At 43.0% G+C, this 19,810-nt stretch overlaps 1 protein-coding gene across 1 annotated transcript; it reads right to left on the bottom strand.

Moving 5' to 3' along the window:
• Positions 1–1,365: 1,365 nt before the first annotated feature.
• rbl2 (retinoblastoma-like 2 (p130)) lies at positions 1,366–19,717 on the bottom strand. Its single transcript, XM_070830082.1, has 22 exons — positions 19,466–19,717; positions 17,998–18,128; positions 16,731–16,931; positions 15,775–15,839; positions 14,359–14,487; positions 12,066–12,226; positions 11,482–11,546; positions 11,137–11,308; positions 10,111–10,274; positions 9,513–9,625; positions 9,328–9,431; positions 8,949–9,086; positions 8,678–8,842; positions 8,460–8,568; positions 7,750–8,007; positions 7,395–7,594; positions 7,133–7,309; positions 6,977–7,048; positions 6,350–6,449; positions 5,574–5,821; positions 3,899–4,072; positions 1,366–3,177 (listed from the first exon to the last, which is right to left on the bottom strand). The coding sequence occupies exons 1-22, from the start codon at positions 19,601–19,603 to the stop codon at positions 3,010–3,012; spliced, it is 3,252 nt and encodes a 1,083-aa protein (XP_070686183.1). The 5' UTR covers positions 19,604–19,717; the 3' UTR covers positions 1,366–3,009.
• Positions 19,718–19,810: the final 93 nt, after the last annotated feature.

The raw sequence follows: 19,810 nt of genomic DNA, 5'->3' as shown, positions 1-19,810 counted from the left end.
ACAGACCATGATACAGGGTGGAGGACGGCTGTACACTGTAAAAACTGAGTAGCTCCTGGAAAAACCTTCAGGTTACCCCAAGAACTTAGGGGATCGTCCAAGAAGACGTTCCTCAATGCTCTGCAAGAACCTTTAGGATTCCTCAGTATGGAAACCTGGAAGAACCCAAGTTCTTAGAGGATCTTTATGCTACTATTTCTCTCTTCACATGATTGGAGTCGACACTGTGAAGCCGGATGACACCTCAGAGGGAGTTGGTGACCCACTGGGGATCGATTTCATCTATTTCTGGAGTTAAATAAGCAGAAAATGTGAGGAAGACTCTAGTTTTTATGCAACAGTGCACAGTTGGTATTAAGTCAAATGATAAAGTTCCATTAAGGGTCATTAAAATGGAAATTAATGATTAACATCATCCAATGCAGTAGTAGTGATAAACAGCCATTTTGTTTGCTGTGAATATTTTGATCCTGTGTATTGAATTGATGTATTAATTCATTAATTATTGGCAATATCTGTAAAATCTGTAAATAGAAGCTAATAACAATAATCTATTATTATTATTATTATTATTATTATTATTATTAATGCTATTCGTTTCATTACCACAGCAGAACTTCTACAGGTTCCTCACAGAGCTTCAAAAGGTTCCTCGAGTGACCTTGAAGGTTCCTTAAAGCATTTTAAGAAGTTCCCCCACAGTTTCAAACTGAAGAACGTCCAAAAGTTCCTCGAGGATCTTATAGTTTTAACAGTGTAAGAGGGAAGAGACAGAGTGCTCACACAGACCAGGTGACGACCCTCCACATCTGCCCACCTGGAAGAGAAAAAGTAAATATAGTGGAACCAAATGCTGAGACAATAATAAAGAACATTCTTAGATTAACTTGTAGTCTTAGAGAAAGTTTCCCTATTATATGATCAACCCTCTTACCAGATCCAATCCACCATCTACCAACCTTGGATTCAACACTAATTTGTAGAAAAAGTGTTGGAACTGGTCCAGTAGATCATCTAAAGCGTGATCCTTTGGGACAACTGCACCTGATCACAGTAGGTCCACTAAAAGAGCTTGTTTGATCCACTGACAGGCTCAGAGTGTTATTCTAAGTGTGTGACAGCATCATGGAAAGGATCCCTACAGAGAGAGACCTGGAAGATCCTTTTGGTTTAACCACAAACAGCACACACACCAGACTACATTCACTAAAACAGGGATTTGTTGGTTTTAAAGAACCCTTCAGGCCTGGAAATAACAATGAAATCCACGACTATTCCAGGTGTTTCATAACATAACAGTTGGCTTTTTATTTCTCAGACTTATTGAATTCACACCCACAGCATCATCTAGTGGCGACGCAGAAACAACCAGGTGACTTTAAACTGTTTATTTATTCCATCAGAGCTTTTTTTTTACAACCAAGAAGTTCTAATAAAAGTAAAGTTTGTTTAAACAAACAAACCAACAGATTTCAGGAGTAAAAAATAAAGGCACTTAACTTACAGCATCTCCTTAAAATAGCTTTTCTTTTGTCTTTTTTACAAATATTTACACACTTCTCATCGTGACGTTCAGTCGAGGTGAAAACACAGTTTGAGTTAAAATACACGAGAGCAGGATGAGGAGGGAAACACACACACAGAGTTTAATTCCTACATTAAATGTTGAAAAGTTAGACCAAAATATCTGCTGGTGTGACAATAAAAATAACTGTTTAATACTATAAATGTCGTAATCAACCTGGAGCCCTTTAAGTGACAGATTTTTAACATCTCTGATGATTAAAAACAAAAGATTTTCATGATGGATCATCGGTTTCACGGTTAAATAGAAGACTTAACTAAATCACATCTTGTTATTAGTAAAACAGGAAACATGAGGACGACTAGTAGGACTGTGAGTAAATACGTTCAGCAGAGTAAAATAGAAAGAAAGCCTCAGAGTGAGAACGTACTGCGTCAGAAAGCTGCTGCTGCTGCTGCTACTTCATCAAACCTTCACTTCAGTGAGAAACTTCATGTAAAAAAAAAAAAACAGATCAATAAGAAAACCCCAGGATACATTCGTCTATCAGAGGATAAATGGATGGAATGAAGAGAAAGACGAGTGAACTCTGACAACAAAACACTAACGAGTCTGTTTGTTCCGTCTCTACAAAACGCAGTGCAGAAGAAATGTGTTTGATGATTGATCACCACTCATTGATTATTAATTCACACCAGGTCTAACAGTATGCCGCCTCCCCACTGCCACCATCACTATTTAAAAAGGACAATCTGGTTAATAGTTAATATTCATGTCTTTTATCGCTCATATTATTGTTCTCTCTTACTTTTATCTGGACTACAGTTCCCAGAAGTCTTTGTGGGGTGTAAAGAGGAAGTAAAATGGATTTAGTTCTTTTAGCCTGTGTTTCTTCACAGTCGGCCAAATTATCAGTGTTAAAAGTGAGCTGGTGTTTGTACTGATGCACACACACACTCATCGCTGGATTATTCTGATAGTGAAGAAGAAAATAGGCGGCGGTGGACCAGCAGCTAACAACTCTCCATCTTGCTATTATAATATTATAAATGCTGCATTAGAAAAAGCTCATTTCAAAACAAACGTGGGTTTTAGTCAGTGGACTCTTTCTAAAATAATAAATACAAATTCAACCAATTTTATAAATACATCTTTTTGCCTTTATCTTTTGGTTTTGTAACTTTTTAAAGGGCATTTTTTCAGGTCACATTCATTCTGTTTTCAGGCAGCAGGTGGGTGTTTGTGATGTAACTGGCTCGGCCAATCAGACTGCAGAGCTGAACATGATGTCACACACCCTAACCATCATCAGGCTCAGGTGAGCCAAATGTTCCTACAGGTCTGAACTCTGACAACAAGCGTGAAGCTGCAGTTTGGTGGTTGGTGGTGTAACACTGTGATGGTGATCGCTGTGGTGATATCTGGTGTGTGTGTGTGTGTGTGTGTGTGTGTGTGTGTGTGTGTGTGTGTGTGTGTCTGCGCTCTCAGTGGGAGGAGCTACGGTCGTTGGCGACGTCCTGCAGGCGTCGCAGCAGAGCAGAGTGGTTGTCCGGACAAACCCTCTTGGGTGACGTCTCCTCCTCCAGCGGCATGCTGCGCTTCCTGGTGGGCGTCTCGCCGGTCCGGATCATACTGTTGATCTCCTGGAGACGCTGAGGGGTCAGAGGTCACAGAGGAGGGTCAGAGGTCACAGAGGAGGGTCAGAGGTCACAGAGGAGGGTCAGAGGTCATAGAGGAGGGTCAGAGGTCATACAGGAGGGTCAGAGGTCACAGAGGAGGGTCAGAGGTCACACAGGAGGGTCAGAGGTCACACAGGAGGGTCAGAGGTCACAAACAAGGGGTTAGAGATCACGCAGAAGGGTCCAGAGATCACAGAGAAGGAGCCAGAGGTTACAGAGAAGAGGTCAGAGGTCGTACAAGGGTCAGAGGTCACAAACATGAGGTCAAAAGTCAAAGAGAATGGGTCAGAGGATACAGAGAAGGGTCAGAGTTCATACAGAAGAGTCAAAGGTCACAAAAGTGGAGTCAGAGGTCATAGAGAAGGAGTCAGAGGTCATAGAGAAGGAGTCAGAGGTCATAGAGAAGGAGTCAGAGGTCGTACAGAAGGAGTCAGAGGTCATAGAGAAGGAGTCAGAGGTCATAGAGAAGGAGTCAGAGGTCATAGAGAAGGAGTCAGAGGTCGTAGAGAACCTATTAAACACACCTGCTAACAGAAAAGGTTTCTCTTCTTCATTGATTTACTGTATTGTAGTAAAGATCACCTCTGACCCACCACCTTCTGTAGCTCAGCCATCGTTCCAGCCCTGTCACATCTGGTATGAATATGTTCTGCTGCATGCTCTGTATTAAATGTAACAGTAGGGGGGGGCTTACGTTGGGGGGGCTGCTGCAGATGTAGTAGTAAATCTTGTCCCGGTGGGTGGTCGGCGTGGGGGCGGAGCCTGTCTTGTGAGGTGAGATGTAGATGGAGTGTTTGCTGGACAGAAGCATCCGACGGGGGGACCCGGTCCTCAGGGAGGGGTACGGACACAGGGGGGGGGACTCCACCTGCACACACACACACACACACACACACACACACAGAATTAACACACAGGAAATCTGAACGCTGCTGTTTTTCCTAAATTCACACAAGAATCTCTGGCAGCAAGTTCTGTTTCTTTAACCCTTCACTGTTTACGTCCACGTTCACTCACTGTTAGTCTTCTTCTTCTTCTTCTCTGCATTTGTTAGCTCCACACTGCATGTTTCTTACTAGCATGTACTAGCAACCAGTGCAGTGGTGAAAAGTACATCTACAAACTGGAACAAACGTATCGTCTGTCTACTGCACCCTTCATGATCAGGATTTCACAAACACAACATGTACTCAGAGCTCCGTGTGTATAAACTCCTAATAAGACCGTATATATGTCTTCAGACCACAAACAGCAGCTACACAACCCTGACTACAAACGTAGGTATTGAATTTTTGTTGAGACAGAAATCAACATTTTGAATTGACTATGTTATTATTTATTTTCCTTTTCAGATCTGAATTGATTTTAAATGTCGGTAAGTAAGGAAACGTGGCACAAGAGGGCGGCACTGAGCTGCTGAGGCACTGACTCCCACCTGCACATCGTCCAGGTGGGACAAGACGTGTGCTTCCTTAGGGTAGATGTTCCCACAGGAGAAAATGACTCTACACTGTGTGTAGATGACCTCTGAGACACTATGGGTAATTATAGTGGTGTGTGGTTTCTTGTTTAAGTTCTAATTTACTGTAAACTGTCTGATGTATGGAGTGTTTCAGTCTTCAGTTTGCTGGTTCGCTCTGAGAATTATTCTGTTTAGTCATTTTATTTATGCAGCTTTTAAAGTGGGGTTCATGTTTGGGATCAATATGGTCATTATGGTGTTCAATACATGGATGATACACAGTGTGAAGTTGGTTAATCACATTACACATCATGATGTTTATCATCAGTATAATTAGCATGTAAGCTTTTAAGAATCTGTTGAAGTCAGTTTATTGTTTCTTAGATGTTCTGATAATCTACTATTTGTACATTACTGATTGATTTGAATTGTTTTTGGAAGGAAGAGAAAAACTGTTCAAATGTGGTGACAAAAGTTTATATGGTTTCATTTCTCTCTCTCTCTTTTCTTTAAAAGTTCACGTAGCTTTTCAGGAGTGAAATTCAAGAACCTAAAGCATAATTTCTTTATCGTCACATTTAAATTATTATACCCACAGAAATGAAAAGTTAATGATGACGGGTTTGTTTCAGTTCAAACCTTAAAAGATTTCTGGTGATTGTTCAGATGAGTTTGAAAATCAAGCACTTTTCAAAGAGTATTAACTAATTCAAGACTTTTCCAAACCTTGAACATGTGATGAGAGTTTCAAGACTTTGTTTGAACCTTGAAATCTCCATCATATTAATTTCAGACTCGTTCAGATGGTTGTAAAAAAGTTGCAGCTTCACGTTCTAACTGTGAAATCCACCCTGATCATGCTTCACTATCGATAAGCTCTGAGCTCTGAGGATGTGAGAGGACGTACCCCAGCGGAGGGAGAGCTCGCCGAGTATCTCAGAGCAAAGTGTCTCATCTGCTTGATGTAAACGTTGTTGTAGAAGTGGATCAGGTCTCCCCGCTCCTCCTCGCCCTCGCCCACCGTGGAGGAGGAGGAGGAAGAGGAGGAGGAGGAGGAGGTGGAGGAGTTCTTGTTGGGGGTGGAGGGGGCACTGCTTGGCTGGGGGGTGGGCAAGGTGCTGCTGGAGCGAATGGCAACCGGACTGATGTCTCCACCTGCTGGTGGGAGGTCGGCGGGAGACGTCGGTCAACAACAAACACACAAAAGCTCATGAGTAAGTAAAGAAATACATAATTAGAAGAGTACGGAATAAAAATATATATCACAGAGGAGAGGAACATGGTGGTGTGATTAGTAGCAGCAAAGTCTAGGAAATGAAACAGAACACAATAATAAATATGATCATGTAATGATACTGATTTGTCTCATTTAGAAATAAAATGCATTAAACAAATCAATAAGTAAACCATGACAATGAATGTACTAATTATTTGAGTCATGTGAAGCTCATTATTCACCCTCTTTTAGCTCTGTGTTTGGTCTCCACCAACTCCTGATGGGAATATGTGGCCCTTTAGCAGCTGAAAGCTCCACTATGTTCACCAGCTGCTCTGTTACTGTTCCTGTCTGCTGCTTCTAGGAGCACTGACACTGAAGCAAGCAGGACAGGAGCTAACAGAGGCTAAGAGGAAGGTGACCTGAGGGTTTGTCACTACGAGACACTAAAACAGGTGTTTTCATACCTGGATCCTGGTTCACGTCGGCAGACAAGCTGTGTTTGTTGGCGTCGTTGTTGCCCGAGTGACGTCTTCTCCTGCCTGAGATCAGCACACTCCTGTACACCTGAAGCACACACAGATATTGTTCACCGAGGCAACAGTGACTCCTGTATTAGCTTACAAGTGAGTCAGTGGGAATTAAACAGAGCTGCATTTTGTTTCATTTTGTTTTAAATGATTTTAGTTCTGCAGTCCTTCGGCAAATGTTATAAAACCCAGTGGTACATTTACACAGGTGCTGTACTTAAGTATGACTTTGAGGTACTTTTCCTTTTATTTCCTTTACACTTGTACTCTTGTGCTACATCTTAGAGGAAAATATTGCACTTTCTTAAATAGTTTTTTATTAGTTATTCATTTGTCTGTTTGAAAGCTTTAGCTAGTGGTTATTTTACAAATTCAAATAATCAATATGTAATATTATAGATTAAACTAAGTGATTCGTGCTAATAGTTTAGTGAAGTCTGTGTTTAACCAGATGATTCACTGTTAAATAACATATTGATAATTCATCCAAAATGAGCCCCTAATAGTTTTTTATGATCAGATTTACTAAACTGTATCTGAACACACATCAGAGCAGGTTCTTACGTTGCTGCTGGCCTGAGGCTGCGTGCGGTAACACTTCATTATGTTCTGGAAAGATTTGTCCTCTTTGGTGACCTGATGAAAACACAGGAAACACACACGGTTACCTCAACAGAGAGAAACACACACACACACACACACACACACACACACACACACCTTTGCCATGACGTAAACAGCGCACATGAGGAGCTGGTCGAGGTGACGGTCCATCATCAGTTCCGTACAGTGAACCAGAGAATATTCAAAACACGTCCAGATCTTCCTCCTCAGCTCGGACGAGATGTCCAGTTTGGCACACAGATCTCTGAGACGCACGCTGGCCAGGTGGTACACCTGTGAGCAGGAAGGACAATCACCTTAATCACTTTATTCCCTCTTCCTGCTTCCTGTCTCTGCCCTGAGCACACAGCACTCGTACCTTCCTGAAGAACAGGGACAGCGAGCCTTTCCTCAGCGGACTGCTGGCTGGTTTGGAAGCTGGTTTGGTGACGGCTGATTGGACGGCGAGAGTGCCGCTCAGGGCCTGTGCGGACAGCGGCTGCAGCGTGGCCCCGCCCTGTCCGGTCACACTCACCTGGAATGGGATGAAGGTGATGCCTCCGCTCTCATTGGCTATACCTGCCGAGGTCAGAGGTCAGAGGTCAGAGGTCAGGGGTCAGAGGTCAGAGGTCAGAGGTCAGAGGTCAGGGTTGGTTATTATAATAATAATAATAATAATATAATTATCAACATCATATTTTAGGTTTGAGATGACTTTGTGTTCAGCCCCTCACCCTGCACAGGTATGGTGACCGTCTGCCCGTTGTTGGCGGTAACAGTGGCGGTTGCCATGGTGACCACAGTCTGCCCGGCCGGGATGGCTGTGACTACTGCGGCCTGGCCGGTCTTGGTCGCAGCAGCCGGTGCGGCGCCGGTGGGGACGACTCCAGACTCGCTGCCGTCCACGGGGTCGACGAACAGACGGCGGCGAGCTGCGCCGGCGGGCGGAGAGCTGTACCGGTCCAGCAGGGTGGTGGGGGAGGGGGACACGCCTGCAGGGAGAAGAGGGGGGGCAGATGTTTTTATACTCAGGCTGTCGTCGAGGTGTCACTAACTTACTACATTACAGAAGCTAATATTGTTCTTTATTTGTCACTTCTTACTTTGTAGATTCAGATTATTAGTACAAACTATCAATCATCTCCCAGCAGCGGTAGCAGCTTGTTTGCTACAGGGACGTCTACCTGTCGTCAATGTGTCTGATTAATAGATTAAAGGATTCCCCCAAATCACACAATGTGAGCACGAGCAGGAAGTTCACATGCACAAGAAACCAGGTTTTTATTCATTATCTCTTTTATCTGACAGGTTAGACAGTAACTGGTTAATGTGAAATCAGGCTTCTTTAATCCTACAGCTCGATGACTTAACCTTTAATTAGTTTACTGCAGAATGAACCTGTTTTTAAGAGCTCGCAGACTTAATGAATGGTTCTGACCCACACCTTTGATGGTGCTGTTGGCGCTGAGGTCCGGTCCGTGGCTGATGGGAGTGACGGGGACGCTGCCCGTGCTGCCTTCATCATTTTGTTCCAGGTACTGAGGAGGCATTACCTGAAACACACACACACACACACAGAGTCAAAAACTGAAGCTTGTTCTTTCATTCAAACAGACAAACACTGTAACATGGTCAGATCTACATGTCTATATTTCCTAAGACCTGCTGGCAGGCGGGGACGGCGTCTTTGGCCCCGCGGAGGCTCTCCCACAGCGGGGAGTCGCTGGTCCAGGCCAGGCTCTCCAGAACCTGCTCCTCCACCTGGTTCAGGTGCTTCACCACCTCCCGAAACAGGCCCTGCTCCGACCGCACCAACACCTCGATCACCTGCAGGACACAAGGAGCTTCTTACATGTGGTTTTATCTTCCTACTGCTGCTGTTCTATTCTAAATACTAACAGACGCACATCCTGAGAGGAGCTTGTATTGATACCTTGTAGAAGTGATAAGCAGGGAGCTGGAAGATGCCGATCAGGTTGGGGAAATCTCCCGGAGGTCTGTAGGAGAAGATGACGATCTCCAAACAGCAGACCAGCAGGGAGCGATGGAAGATGTCCTGCTCCATGATGCACTGAAACACACCAATACATAACACAGCGCCGCCATGAGCATCACAAGCCTCCATCCCTGTAAGCATTTACTGTGACGGTAAACGTCCTGCCTGTTTATTTATTAGAAAGGAGTCAGTGTCTCTGCGTACTGTAGCGGAGGCCTCTCAATGCAGAGGCTTAAATATCTAAGGTACCACAGACCTGCCTGTCACTCTGCTCCAGCTCTCACATCTGCAGCTTTACCGAGAGCAAAATACTCACCGACAGGTCCGCGTCTCCCAGGATCATCTTCTCTCTCTCTATGATGGACTCCAGGATCCTGTAGTAGAGCGCCTCCGCCAGGTGGAAGTACTTCACTGCCATCTCTGCAGAGCACAAAGTTTGTTTATTTAGGTGGTTGGAGAGAATCAAATATAAACTAGACATGAGTGTCAGTTTACACGAACCTTTCCCCATCCCCCTGTTCTCCGCCCCGCTGCGCTCGAAATGTTGGCAGAGGAGCTCAAACATGTCCTTCAGGCGCTTGCTGATGACATCACTGGGGTCTCTGGCACAGGTCCTGCAGGGATACAGTTTATGTCATTACACTGCAGGAGCTAAAACACCTGAGACTGAGACTGTGACGGTGACGGTGACCACATGGGTTCGTTCAAGGAACATGACAAGTACTCAGACTGTAGAAGTACTCAGATCCTTTAACAACATCACAATGTAAAAAATATCATTAAAAGTAAGAATCCTGCATTCACTGTACTTCACTGAAGGTAGCTGAAGTATCAGTGATGAAAGTAAAGTAAAGTAATAAAAGTACTTGGGTATTATTGTAGTTAAAGTATCAGCAGTGGAAGTACACAAGTATGATTGAAGTAGTCTTTTTGTACTTTTTATCATAAATATGTACAAATGCTGAAGAAACTGATGTCTGGTTTTTGTTTGTCGTGTCAAATGTTCTAAATAAAGTTTGGAGAAAAAGTAGTGTTGTAGAGTATCAGTCGCTTTCCTCTTTCTAATCGTTCATCGTCAAAGTTAACTGTAGTAACATGCCTGAGTGTCTCTGTGAGCTTAGCGCTCGGCCCCTGTTTGGTTCCTGACAGCAGGGTGTGGAGTCGGCCGACACTCTTCATGGCGGACGACACCGGAGACGCCAGGCTGTTCTCCTGAACATACTTCCTCCCCGTCAGAGGAGTGGAGACCTTCAGAGCCGAGGCCTGACGAGAGGAGAGACACCAGGTTGGATATTTCATATTTACAGCAATACGTAATAAAACTCGGGACGTAGAAGGAATAAGACATAAAAAAAAAAAAAAAAAACATGAAGCAGTTTGAATCATCCTGCTTTAAAGGTATTTTTAATCCTGGGCACATCACTGATAGCGGGCAGTCTGTGGTTACCATGGCAACCGCCACCGTTACCGAAATACCAAAATAGGCTGATACATACCCGTGCAGGGTGAAGGGCTAAAAACATTTAAGAACATGTCTTCCCTATTTTTATATACTTTGTGCTCAAAATGACTGAAGTTTTGAAATTGGTCCAGTAGGCAGAAGCCACCAGACTCCATTGACAAAAACAACAATTTTACCCTGCAGAATATGGGAGTTGATCGTTGGTTTGTTGGTGTTATTGTGAGACTATGGTCATTTAAAGGGTTAGTTTGGGTACAGCACAATATTTTTGTAACACACAACAACAAAAACAAACTAACAAACTAAAGCAGCTTTGGACCAGCAATTCCTGTATTCGGCAAAGTAAAATCCCTGTTTTTATGAATGTAGTCTGGTGTGTGTGCTGTTTGTGGTTAAACCAAAAGGATCTTCCAGGTCTCTCTCTGTAGGGATCCTTTCCATGATGCTGTCACACACTTGCAGTTGTCCCAAAGGATCACGTTGCAGCCATTGCAGCCCGTTTGGTGGCTGCTGGCTGAGGTGATCTACTGGACCAGTTCCAACACTTTTACTACCTACCAGTCACTCAGACCCCAGGATGTGTATAAACGGTGCCCAGGTTTAAAACTACCAGAGTTCTCCTTTGAAAGAGGCAAACAGAGAAACATGGGCTGGGTGTCTCACAGTGAGGCTGGTGTGAAGCTTGTAGGTGGCGCTGTCCTGGTTCTCCACCCCTTCACACAGGCAGGGCCCTGGGGTGCCGATGTCCTCGTTCGCCCCCTCGCCAGTGAAGATCCTCTCATCCAGACTGCCGGTCGCCAGAACATGTTCCTCGTACACCCGACCGAGAGACAAACTGCGGGATTAGAAGAGAAGAGTCAAGTAAAGATGATTATACTCATTTTATTAAGGTTCAATAAAGATTTGAGCTGCAGTTTAAGAAACATTTTGCCCACAAAATAAAGTTCTTCTGATAGAAAACATGTTGTAATGACTGAAATGATCTTTCTTTTGTCAGCTGACACTCACAAACTCTCTCCAAAGTTCATGGGGTCCAGAAAACCCGTCAGACTGTCCTCTTTTCCTCTGACAATCTGTGCAAGAGAAGCGAGTTTAATTTTACACAAAACCACAAACACCATCAGGCCAGGCCGCCACTGTGTGTGTGTGTGTGTGTGTTTCCTCGTCTCTACTTCCTAACTGTGGCGGTAAGAAGTGAAAAACCGCATCATGTAAGAAAATCAGAGGCAGTAACTTTTATTAGAAACTAGTAATTATAAGACCAGTAATATCACATCAGAAACATATTATGAATATTATGATGATTCTTAATAGCTTTAACTGATTTAACTGTTTTAAGTGGTGTTACAGGTGGTCTGTGTGTGTTTCATGGAGCCAGATCACCAGTTAAATCTGGTTTATTTCAGTAAATCAAACTTATTTCCATTTAAAGTAGGCTAGTAGGAAAGTGGTCCTGGTTTTGGACCTCAGAGTTCCTTATTACTGCTGCTCTGTAATTTCTATTTCATTTGCAGCTTTAGCCTCGATTCATTATTTATTGGTGAAACACTCTACACTCCAAGTACAAACACGGGAATGAAAGCATGTCTTACCCTCTTGTGGAAGAGCTTCTTGATGAAGGGTTTCCAGAAGTGTTCTTTGACCCCTTTGGCCTCCAGCACCAGGCCGTCATGCAGCTCACACAGCTGCTCTATGAAGCAGTAGGGACCTGAGGACGGCCTGTAGTCTTTACTGCTGAAGTCCTCTGGCAGACCTGAGTGACGAGTAACCAGGGGATTCGACATATTACTATATTTAGAATATTTTCACTGTAATGATGCCAATGATTTAATGCCACAAGACTCCATTCACGAAAGCAGTAATTCTCTGTTGCAGAATGCAGCAGCTGCTGATCTACTGCTTTTTCAATCAGTTAGTTTGGTTGTGTCATTGTGTGACTTTGTTGTTTTAATTAGTTAGTTTGGACCCAAACTTGTGTGTTAGCTCACTGACTGAGGCAGCGGCAGCACAGCAAACTCATGTGCTATATGAGGTAAAATTACTGTTTTTGTCAATGGAATCTGGTGGCTGTGAAGCGAGCAAAGAGAAATGAGAGAGAGAATGGCTTCAGTTGTCCATCGAAGGAGCTGTAAAGTGAAAACATCTTAAATACAGCTTACATTTAAACTGATGTTATTTTTGGAGTTGGGCTATAATACATAGGTAATACACTATCAATAATAATAATGACACGTACCTCATATAATCCAGACCATCTCTTTAAAAACTGCTGTTATTTGAGGCTTTGTTTGGTTTCTGATTATATCTCATTAGTTCTTAACACTGTTGATATAACTGGACCCACTTATGCAGCTAAATAAAGCTTGATGAAACATTTTCCAGTGATTTTTTGATACTTCAGCAATAAGAGAATAATGAAAAAAGTCATGATGGACATGTTTGAGATTCTTTAATTGTTATTTCTTTAAAATTGTTAAATGAAAACAACATTATTCTTCTGTCTTTTTGTGCTTTTATCTTTCGTGGTGCCTTCAGTTCTTTACATTTTCAAACCCTCACGTTTGTTTCCTGTGTGAATACAGTTTGGCGTGGTGTCATTTTTCATGTCGAGGCTGGCAGAGCAGTTTCCTTTCTCATCAGGTTCTCCTGCACAATAAATACCACGTTTGGAGATGGAGGTGGAGGTGGAGGTGGAGGAGGGGGGCAACAGAGGAAACACCAGGTGTCAACAGGAAGAGAGGGCAGCGCTGATATACACACTGCTGTAGGTTTTGTGGGAGTTGGCGGGTTGGAATTTGTTCAACAAAAAGAGCCTAAGTTTTTGATTTATCTTGTGTGTTTGATTCAGTGTTGTACAGGACTGATAAGCAGGCTTCCCATAAGCAAGAGCTGATTTAATTTTATGGCTCTTTAACGTCGTGTTTCGCAACTCTGAACTTTGACACATCTGTGGAAGGGACATACTTCAAAACTCTGAACAACAAAGACTGGGATGAAAAAGATGTTCTAATCTAATAAATATCACTTTTACTAAATATTAAACTTGTGATAATTGATGTCTTTGTCTACTTGCTATCAGCGAGCTGTGAACATTTGTTGTGTCACTGATATTTAGGCGTATATATCCTATTAAACCTATTTTTTGAGTAGTGTATTATTAGTGGTGGTCGGCAGGCAGTTAAATAATGTACTGCTGTGGAGGGGGCAGCAGAACTAAAATGTATTTTAGTTTTAATAAAATCTATCACGATAATTGTTTTCTATATTTAGAGTATTTTAACTGCTTTCAATGAGAAACTGACGCTGGTGTATTGTTCTCTTCCAAACCACCAAACTCCATTGATAAAAACAGTAATTTTACCTTCCAGAACAGAGGAGTCACTCGTCTAGTTGCTGAGAATTTGGCGTTGTAAAGGGTCACTTTGTCTCTGAACTGAAACCCTCTAACTAACCCAGTGTCACACAATAACACAAACAAACTGAACAATCGAGCCAGCGATAGACCAGCAACTCCTTTGTCCTCTGAGGTAAAATTAGTATTTTTGTCTATGGAGTTTGGTGGCTTTGCAGAGAGTGATATTACTTCAACACAGCTTCGGTTCCCTTTTTGAGAGGCCTGTCTGACAACAAAGCGAAGCAGTGAAAATGCTCTAAATATAATTATAATTAGGTGGGCCTTTTTTAGGAGGCTAAAACCCACTTTCCACAGCAGTACCTTGCTGAGTGTCTGTGCCGGGACTCCTGTCTGTCCGTCAAGTAGAGTTATATGAGTTTCTTCACCATAGTGAACGAATTACACACGAGCAGATGACAGATGTGATCTTTCCCATTTTCCACAGAACATCAGAAGTTCATATTTGTGGAGGTCAGAGCAGCGTGTGGTACCTTTGAAGTTTGGGTTGAGCAGGTCTTTCCTTGTGTTGCACAGCAGTGCGTTGGTGAAGACGAGGTCGAGAGCACAGAGCAGCAGATGGTACGAGTTCACCAGGTCATCGCTGATCATGGGGAAGTTCCCTGAACGAGAACGAAATGGAAGAACATGACACCACATGAGCGATTTATTGTGTCCTGGGGCTAAGTTGGCACAGCAGATTTACACTATTACTGCCAAATCTACCTGGCAGGTTTCAACTAGACTAGTAATCAGAACATCAGACCGAAGGCAGCGGTTGTGATCAGCAGGCATGTCAGACGAGAGCAGGGGGGAGTAAACGAGTGTAGAACCACCATGGTTCACTTCAGAGCTGCATTTGTTTCTGTCAAAATACATCTGACGGCAGAAATGTGTTTACACAGTAACTAAGTAACGCCGGTGAAAACACGGTCGCCATGGAGGAAATGCGGCAACGAGTTTGTGTGAGCGGCAACGGGATCTGATGATGTCCAGCTGACGTTAGCGAGTCTGAACTTGCCCTCAGATCAGACCGGTGCAAGTCCCTCACATGCTGATCCAGAACTCTGCGTCCCTGCTGTTTGTTAGGAAACCGGCTGGATGAAGCGTCCCCTGTTTCAAGTCCATGTATTTATATTTTCATGGCTGATTTCAGCATTTGTAACCACATAAAACCAACAGATCAACGTACGAATGAACAAATAAACCTAAGAAAAAAAGGCGTTTTTGTTTGGGAGTTACATTTTTTGTGGTTCTTCCTTTCACACTGTTTCATCAGCTGAATCTGTTGTCCTTTCCGTCGCTGTTTAGACTCATCAGGATGTCCTGATGAGTCTATTAGCAGATCTGAAGGTTCAGATTGGGTCTGTAAACCAGATAATCTGAGCCCAACACTGGTACCTACCAGATTCTATCTCTGACTTTTGGGGATGTGAGCCAGGCTTTTACTTGCTTTCTTGAGATCAGAGAGCTTCCCGATCCACCCAGGAGGAATGAAGTGACTCAGCAGGGTGGGCAGGAGGAAGGATTAAAGTGACCAATCAACCTTTTGATATATAAACAGGATGTGAGTTTTCTTTTCCTCGGATGGCCACGCCACAAACTGATTTGAGTTAGTTGCCCGAACTGCTGCTGCTTCTTCTTCTTCTCCTTCTTTAGGGGTGTAAGACATGAGGACCAGGACTGACAGGTTCCACATTCTTAATTATTGTACAGCCAAAACAATAAAACAGGCCCAAAATCAAATGGAGAAAAGTTAGTGTGATATATAGAGATATTATTTTGTCATTTATTAAGATTGTGGAAACTATAACACCTTTTCCATGTTCAATACACCCCTGAAGAAGAAGAAGAAGAAGAAGAAGAAGAAGAAGAAAATAATAACTAAAGAAGCAAAAATAAATCTTTACCTTTAGCATGGACAAACAAAACCCAGCAGAAGTTGAAGACCTCGGTCACAGTGCAGGGATGGCGCCTGGACAGAGAGGACATGAGGGGAAAAGAAAAAAACTGAAATACACCACGTGAGGAGAAAACAGTAACAACACATTCACTCCTTTGAGGTGTAACGGAACATGTATTGGTACCAAACGGCTCCGTACAGGATGTTTGGTTCGGTGCGTGACTTTCCTTCCTCACTCTGACTTATGGAATAATAATTATAGAGCACAAGTACATCAGGAACATTTACCCAGCTGTAGTGGGCTCATGGATGTGCTAAACTATTATTAAATATTATTATTATGCGCCGTTATTTCCAGTGTGAAACTAAATCTCAGTGCCTGAACGACTTAAAGCACATTTGGTTTCTGTGGTGGTGAAACAGCGTCGCCAGGACCAGACCTGAGGGATCAGAGGAAAAGTAGTGGTTCGGTCCCCCCCGGTATGGACAAAGGATGGAAGGATGAACAGATTAATAATAAGCAGGTGGACAGTCAGTGTGTTACTGTTGTTTTAGCCACTTTATATTCACTCCGACTGTAAATCAGATGAAAATAAAACTAGACTGCTTCAGTTATACTGATTGTTGGATGTTTTCAAAAGACCAAAATGTTATTTTTGTCTGAACCGTGACCCCAAATCAAAGCTTTGACTTTTACTGGGTGTCTTTAATGTTAATAGCTGAACTTTATCCAGTCATTCAAAGCTTTAGGAATGACTTACAGCATTAATCAATAATCAATTTATCAGTTCATCATGTACTCATCTATCTGATGGTCTGAACCAACTCCTACAGTTCAGCTCTAAGAGGCCAAGAAGTAAAAGTGTATCATCAGTGAGTGAGAATGTGTAGTTTGTAGTTCAGGCCCCTGAAACACCAAACACACACACAAGCAGCAGCAGAGCTCGAGGTCAAAGGTCCCACCTCTGTTTGCGGCTGCGGTGGACTCGTGGCGGCTCGTCCGACGGCGCCTTGAAGATGGCTTTGAAGATGGGAACGTACTTCTTAAAGATGACCGCCGACACGGTGAAGTTTCTCTCCAGCTTGTCGGTGCTCTGACGGAAATCCTGAGGCAGGCTGGCCATGTCCTGCCACTTCTTCATCTTATTAAAAAACTCTATCAGGCTGTGAGGAGGAAGAGGAGGAAGAGGAGGAGGAGGAAGGTTTACACACTATACCTACAGCAGTAACCTCCTACTGTTTATTTCAGCAGCTGTTCATATCAACTCTGAGTGGGAGCCTTGATCAGGATCATCTAATGTTCCTTAGCTATCTCCTCTCTGCAGGTTGTGCAAGACGCCTCTCCGAAGCAATTTTCTACAAATATCTTTCACCTGCCCGCTGCTAAAGGGTTAACAAAGTCCACCTGTTCTCCAGCAGCTGATGAGCAGCTACAACAGTTAGCTAGCAGCTAATGCACTAATGCACCAGGGTGCAGATGGCCAACAGCCACTATTTGGCCTTATTTACACCCTGCTGGGTCCTTGTAAAGAACAATAAATGACTTTACAGTTTAATGTGGCTGCAGCGGCCGAATGGTTTGGAGCAGGTTTCAGATCCTGTGTTATATATTTCAGTTTTCAGTAACTGTTTGGTTGGATTTAGGAAAAGATCATAGTTTGGGTTCAAAAAAGTAAAAAAAACACCTTGTTTCCAACAAACACCAGCCTGCCTTCCTATTTTCATTACTGGCTGATCTGCAGGTCATTTTCTCAATGCAAGACAAATCAATTTGTCTGTAAAATGTCCTAAGCGATGCCTTTACATGTCGTGTTGTGTCCAACCAACCCACAGAGATTCAGATTTAAAATTAACCAGGGTTATTATTATTATGTGAAGAAACACTTTAGTTAACTGAAATTGAAACTAGACTCTAGAAAAATGTACAGGAAGTGTCTTTAGTTTGAGTCTTTGTTAATCAGAGATCATGTCGACATGACTGGGAGTCAGTCGTCTTCACAGTGTTTTATTGTAACACCACTTCTGATCTTCTGCCCCTGACAAATATAATAATATATTATTATAAAAGAACTTTAAACTAAACATTTCTAAACAATAAAAACCAAACTGTGGAAACTAACTGAAACTAGACAGAAAATTAAAAACAAAATAGAAATAAAAACTATAATAGTGACTCTGATGCTAACTCAGTAAACGACAGGTGAGTGCACAGGTGCATTGTGGGCCTAACCTCATCTCTGAGCAGCGGAGGATTCTGGTCAGGGAGACGTAGTTCCCCTCGGCGGTGCCTTTCCCCACCGTCGGCACCGAGGACCTGCAGGCCACGTACAGGGCACAGGCCAGCCAGTGCAGCTCGCTGCCCTGTGGGGGGGGGGGAATTATGATTTGGTTTGCAGCTAATGATCATTTTCATTATCGATTAATCTGCCAATCATTTTCTCCGTGTATTGATTAATTGTTTGGTCTATAAGCTGTCAGAAAACAGTATGTTGTCATATCCAGAGCTGGGAGACATATTCAGATCCTTCACTTGAGTAAAAGTATCAGCGCCGTGGAGTGAAACTACTCGACTACAAAGGTTATAATTAGTATGTTTGTAGATTAATATCGAGGAAAAGCATCAGCTCGTTGGCTCTGAGAAGCTAGAAGCACCAAATATTTGACTAAATTGATTATTCTGTTATCAAAATAGCTGCTGATTCATTGTCTTTGCTGTCTGTGTGGCAGATTTCCCCTTTTCTTATTAAGTGTGCAGAGACAGTGGCCTAATTATTCAGGTACTTTACTTCAGTAAAAGTAAGTAAAACAAACATCATCAGTGCTCATTATGGAGGAAACGATTCTGTATCATATTATCACATTATTATTACTGACGTTGTTCCTGCATGTGTACGCAGCATCGCACTGATGGAGTCAGTCACTTTATATATTATCTGTAAAAGCCAGCAGAGGAGGAAGTATTCAGCTTCTTTAACAGAATCAGAATCAACTTTATTGGCCAAGTTTGTACAAGCAAACAAGCAAAATAAAGAATAAGAACTCAAACAGTACATATAATGGAGGTAGGTGTCTTTTAGTGTACTTGTACTTGAATAAAAGTGTAAAACAGTCCTGGATTAGAAATGTTACATCAGTAATAGTATGACAGCATCTCTTCCCAGCCCAGTGGGAGGTTACACCTCACATGTTGGTAACTGGAGTGGAATAAAACACAGTGTTTCTGTAGTTCAGGCTGAAGCTGCTCTATAAATAAGCCTGTATGTGTATTAAATAAGAAGCTCCAGTCATCAGTGAGTGTGCTGGACTACACTGAGCCCTCTGCTGGCTCCATCAGTGCTCAGACTGTCATCACTGTCTCTATGACCATGTAATGTTTTACAGTGTTTACACCAGAGCGACTGTTTACATTCTGTTAGTTAGCATTCAGTTTAGCACCACTAACCTGCTAACCTGGTTATTAACTAACAGTAACACCAGGGTGTGGTGGTTTACGGTGTTTTTAGTGCCATTCAGACCCCAGACTATCACTCCTTACCCGTGTTTTTATCTGTATAAGCCGACAGAAGCGGTTACAGACGTGTTAGCATTGAGTGGATTAACCTAGCTAGCTACTCCACACGGACAGCAGCGGAGCAGCAGCAGCGGACAGCGACCACACCGAAGTATGAGACACAACAGAGGGGTTTTAGTTATTTTACCTCTAATGTGAAATTCCTGCTGATGTTCTCGTAGGTTTTCCACGCCTCGCCGCTCGCCTCTTCGTCCATATTCAAAGCCCGACAGAGATCCTCAAACCCGGTCCGTGCTCTCTGCAACAGCTCGTCCTCCTCGCTCATTTTTTTTGGCTCTCCGAACCAACTTAGCGGCTAAAAACGTTGGTTTAGAGGAAAGAGAGTTAATCCAGATGGCGTTTAAGTAGCTGTTTGCTGGGATATGAGCGTAACGGTGTTATTAAGCTGCTGTAAGATATACGGATCTGTACAGTGTGGCCATTTAAATGTCCTTTGACTGACAGGTACGACGACGCGCGGCCGCTGCGAGCG

The sequence above is a fragment of the Pempheris klunzingeri genome, chromosome 5 (genome assembly GCF_042242105.1).
Source record: "Pempheris klunzingeri isolate RE-2024b chromosome 5, fPemKlu1.hap1, whole genome shotgun sequence".
Classification (NCBI taxonomy): Eukaryota; Metazoa; Chordata; class Actinopteri; order Acropomatiformes; family Pempheridae; genus Pempheris; species Pempheris klunzingeri.
The sequence above is the reverse complement of the archived record's forward strand: the minus strand, read 5'-3'. Positions and strand labels throughout refer to the sequence as shown.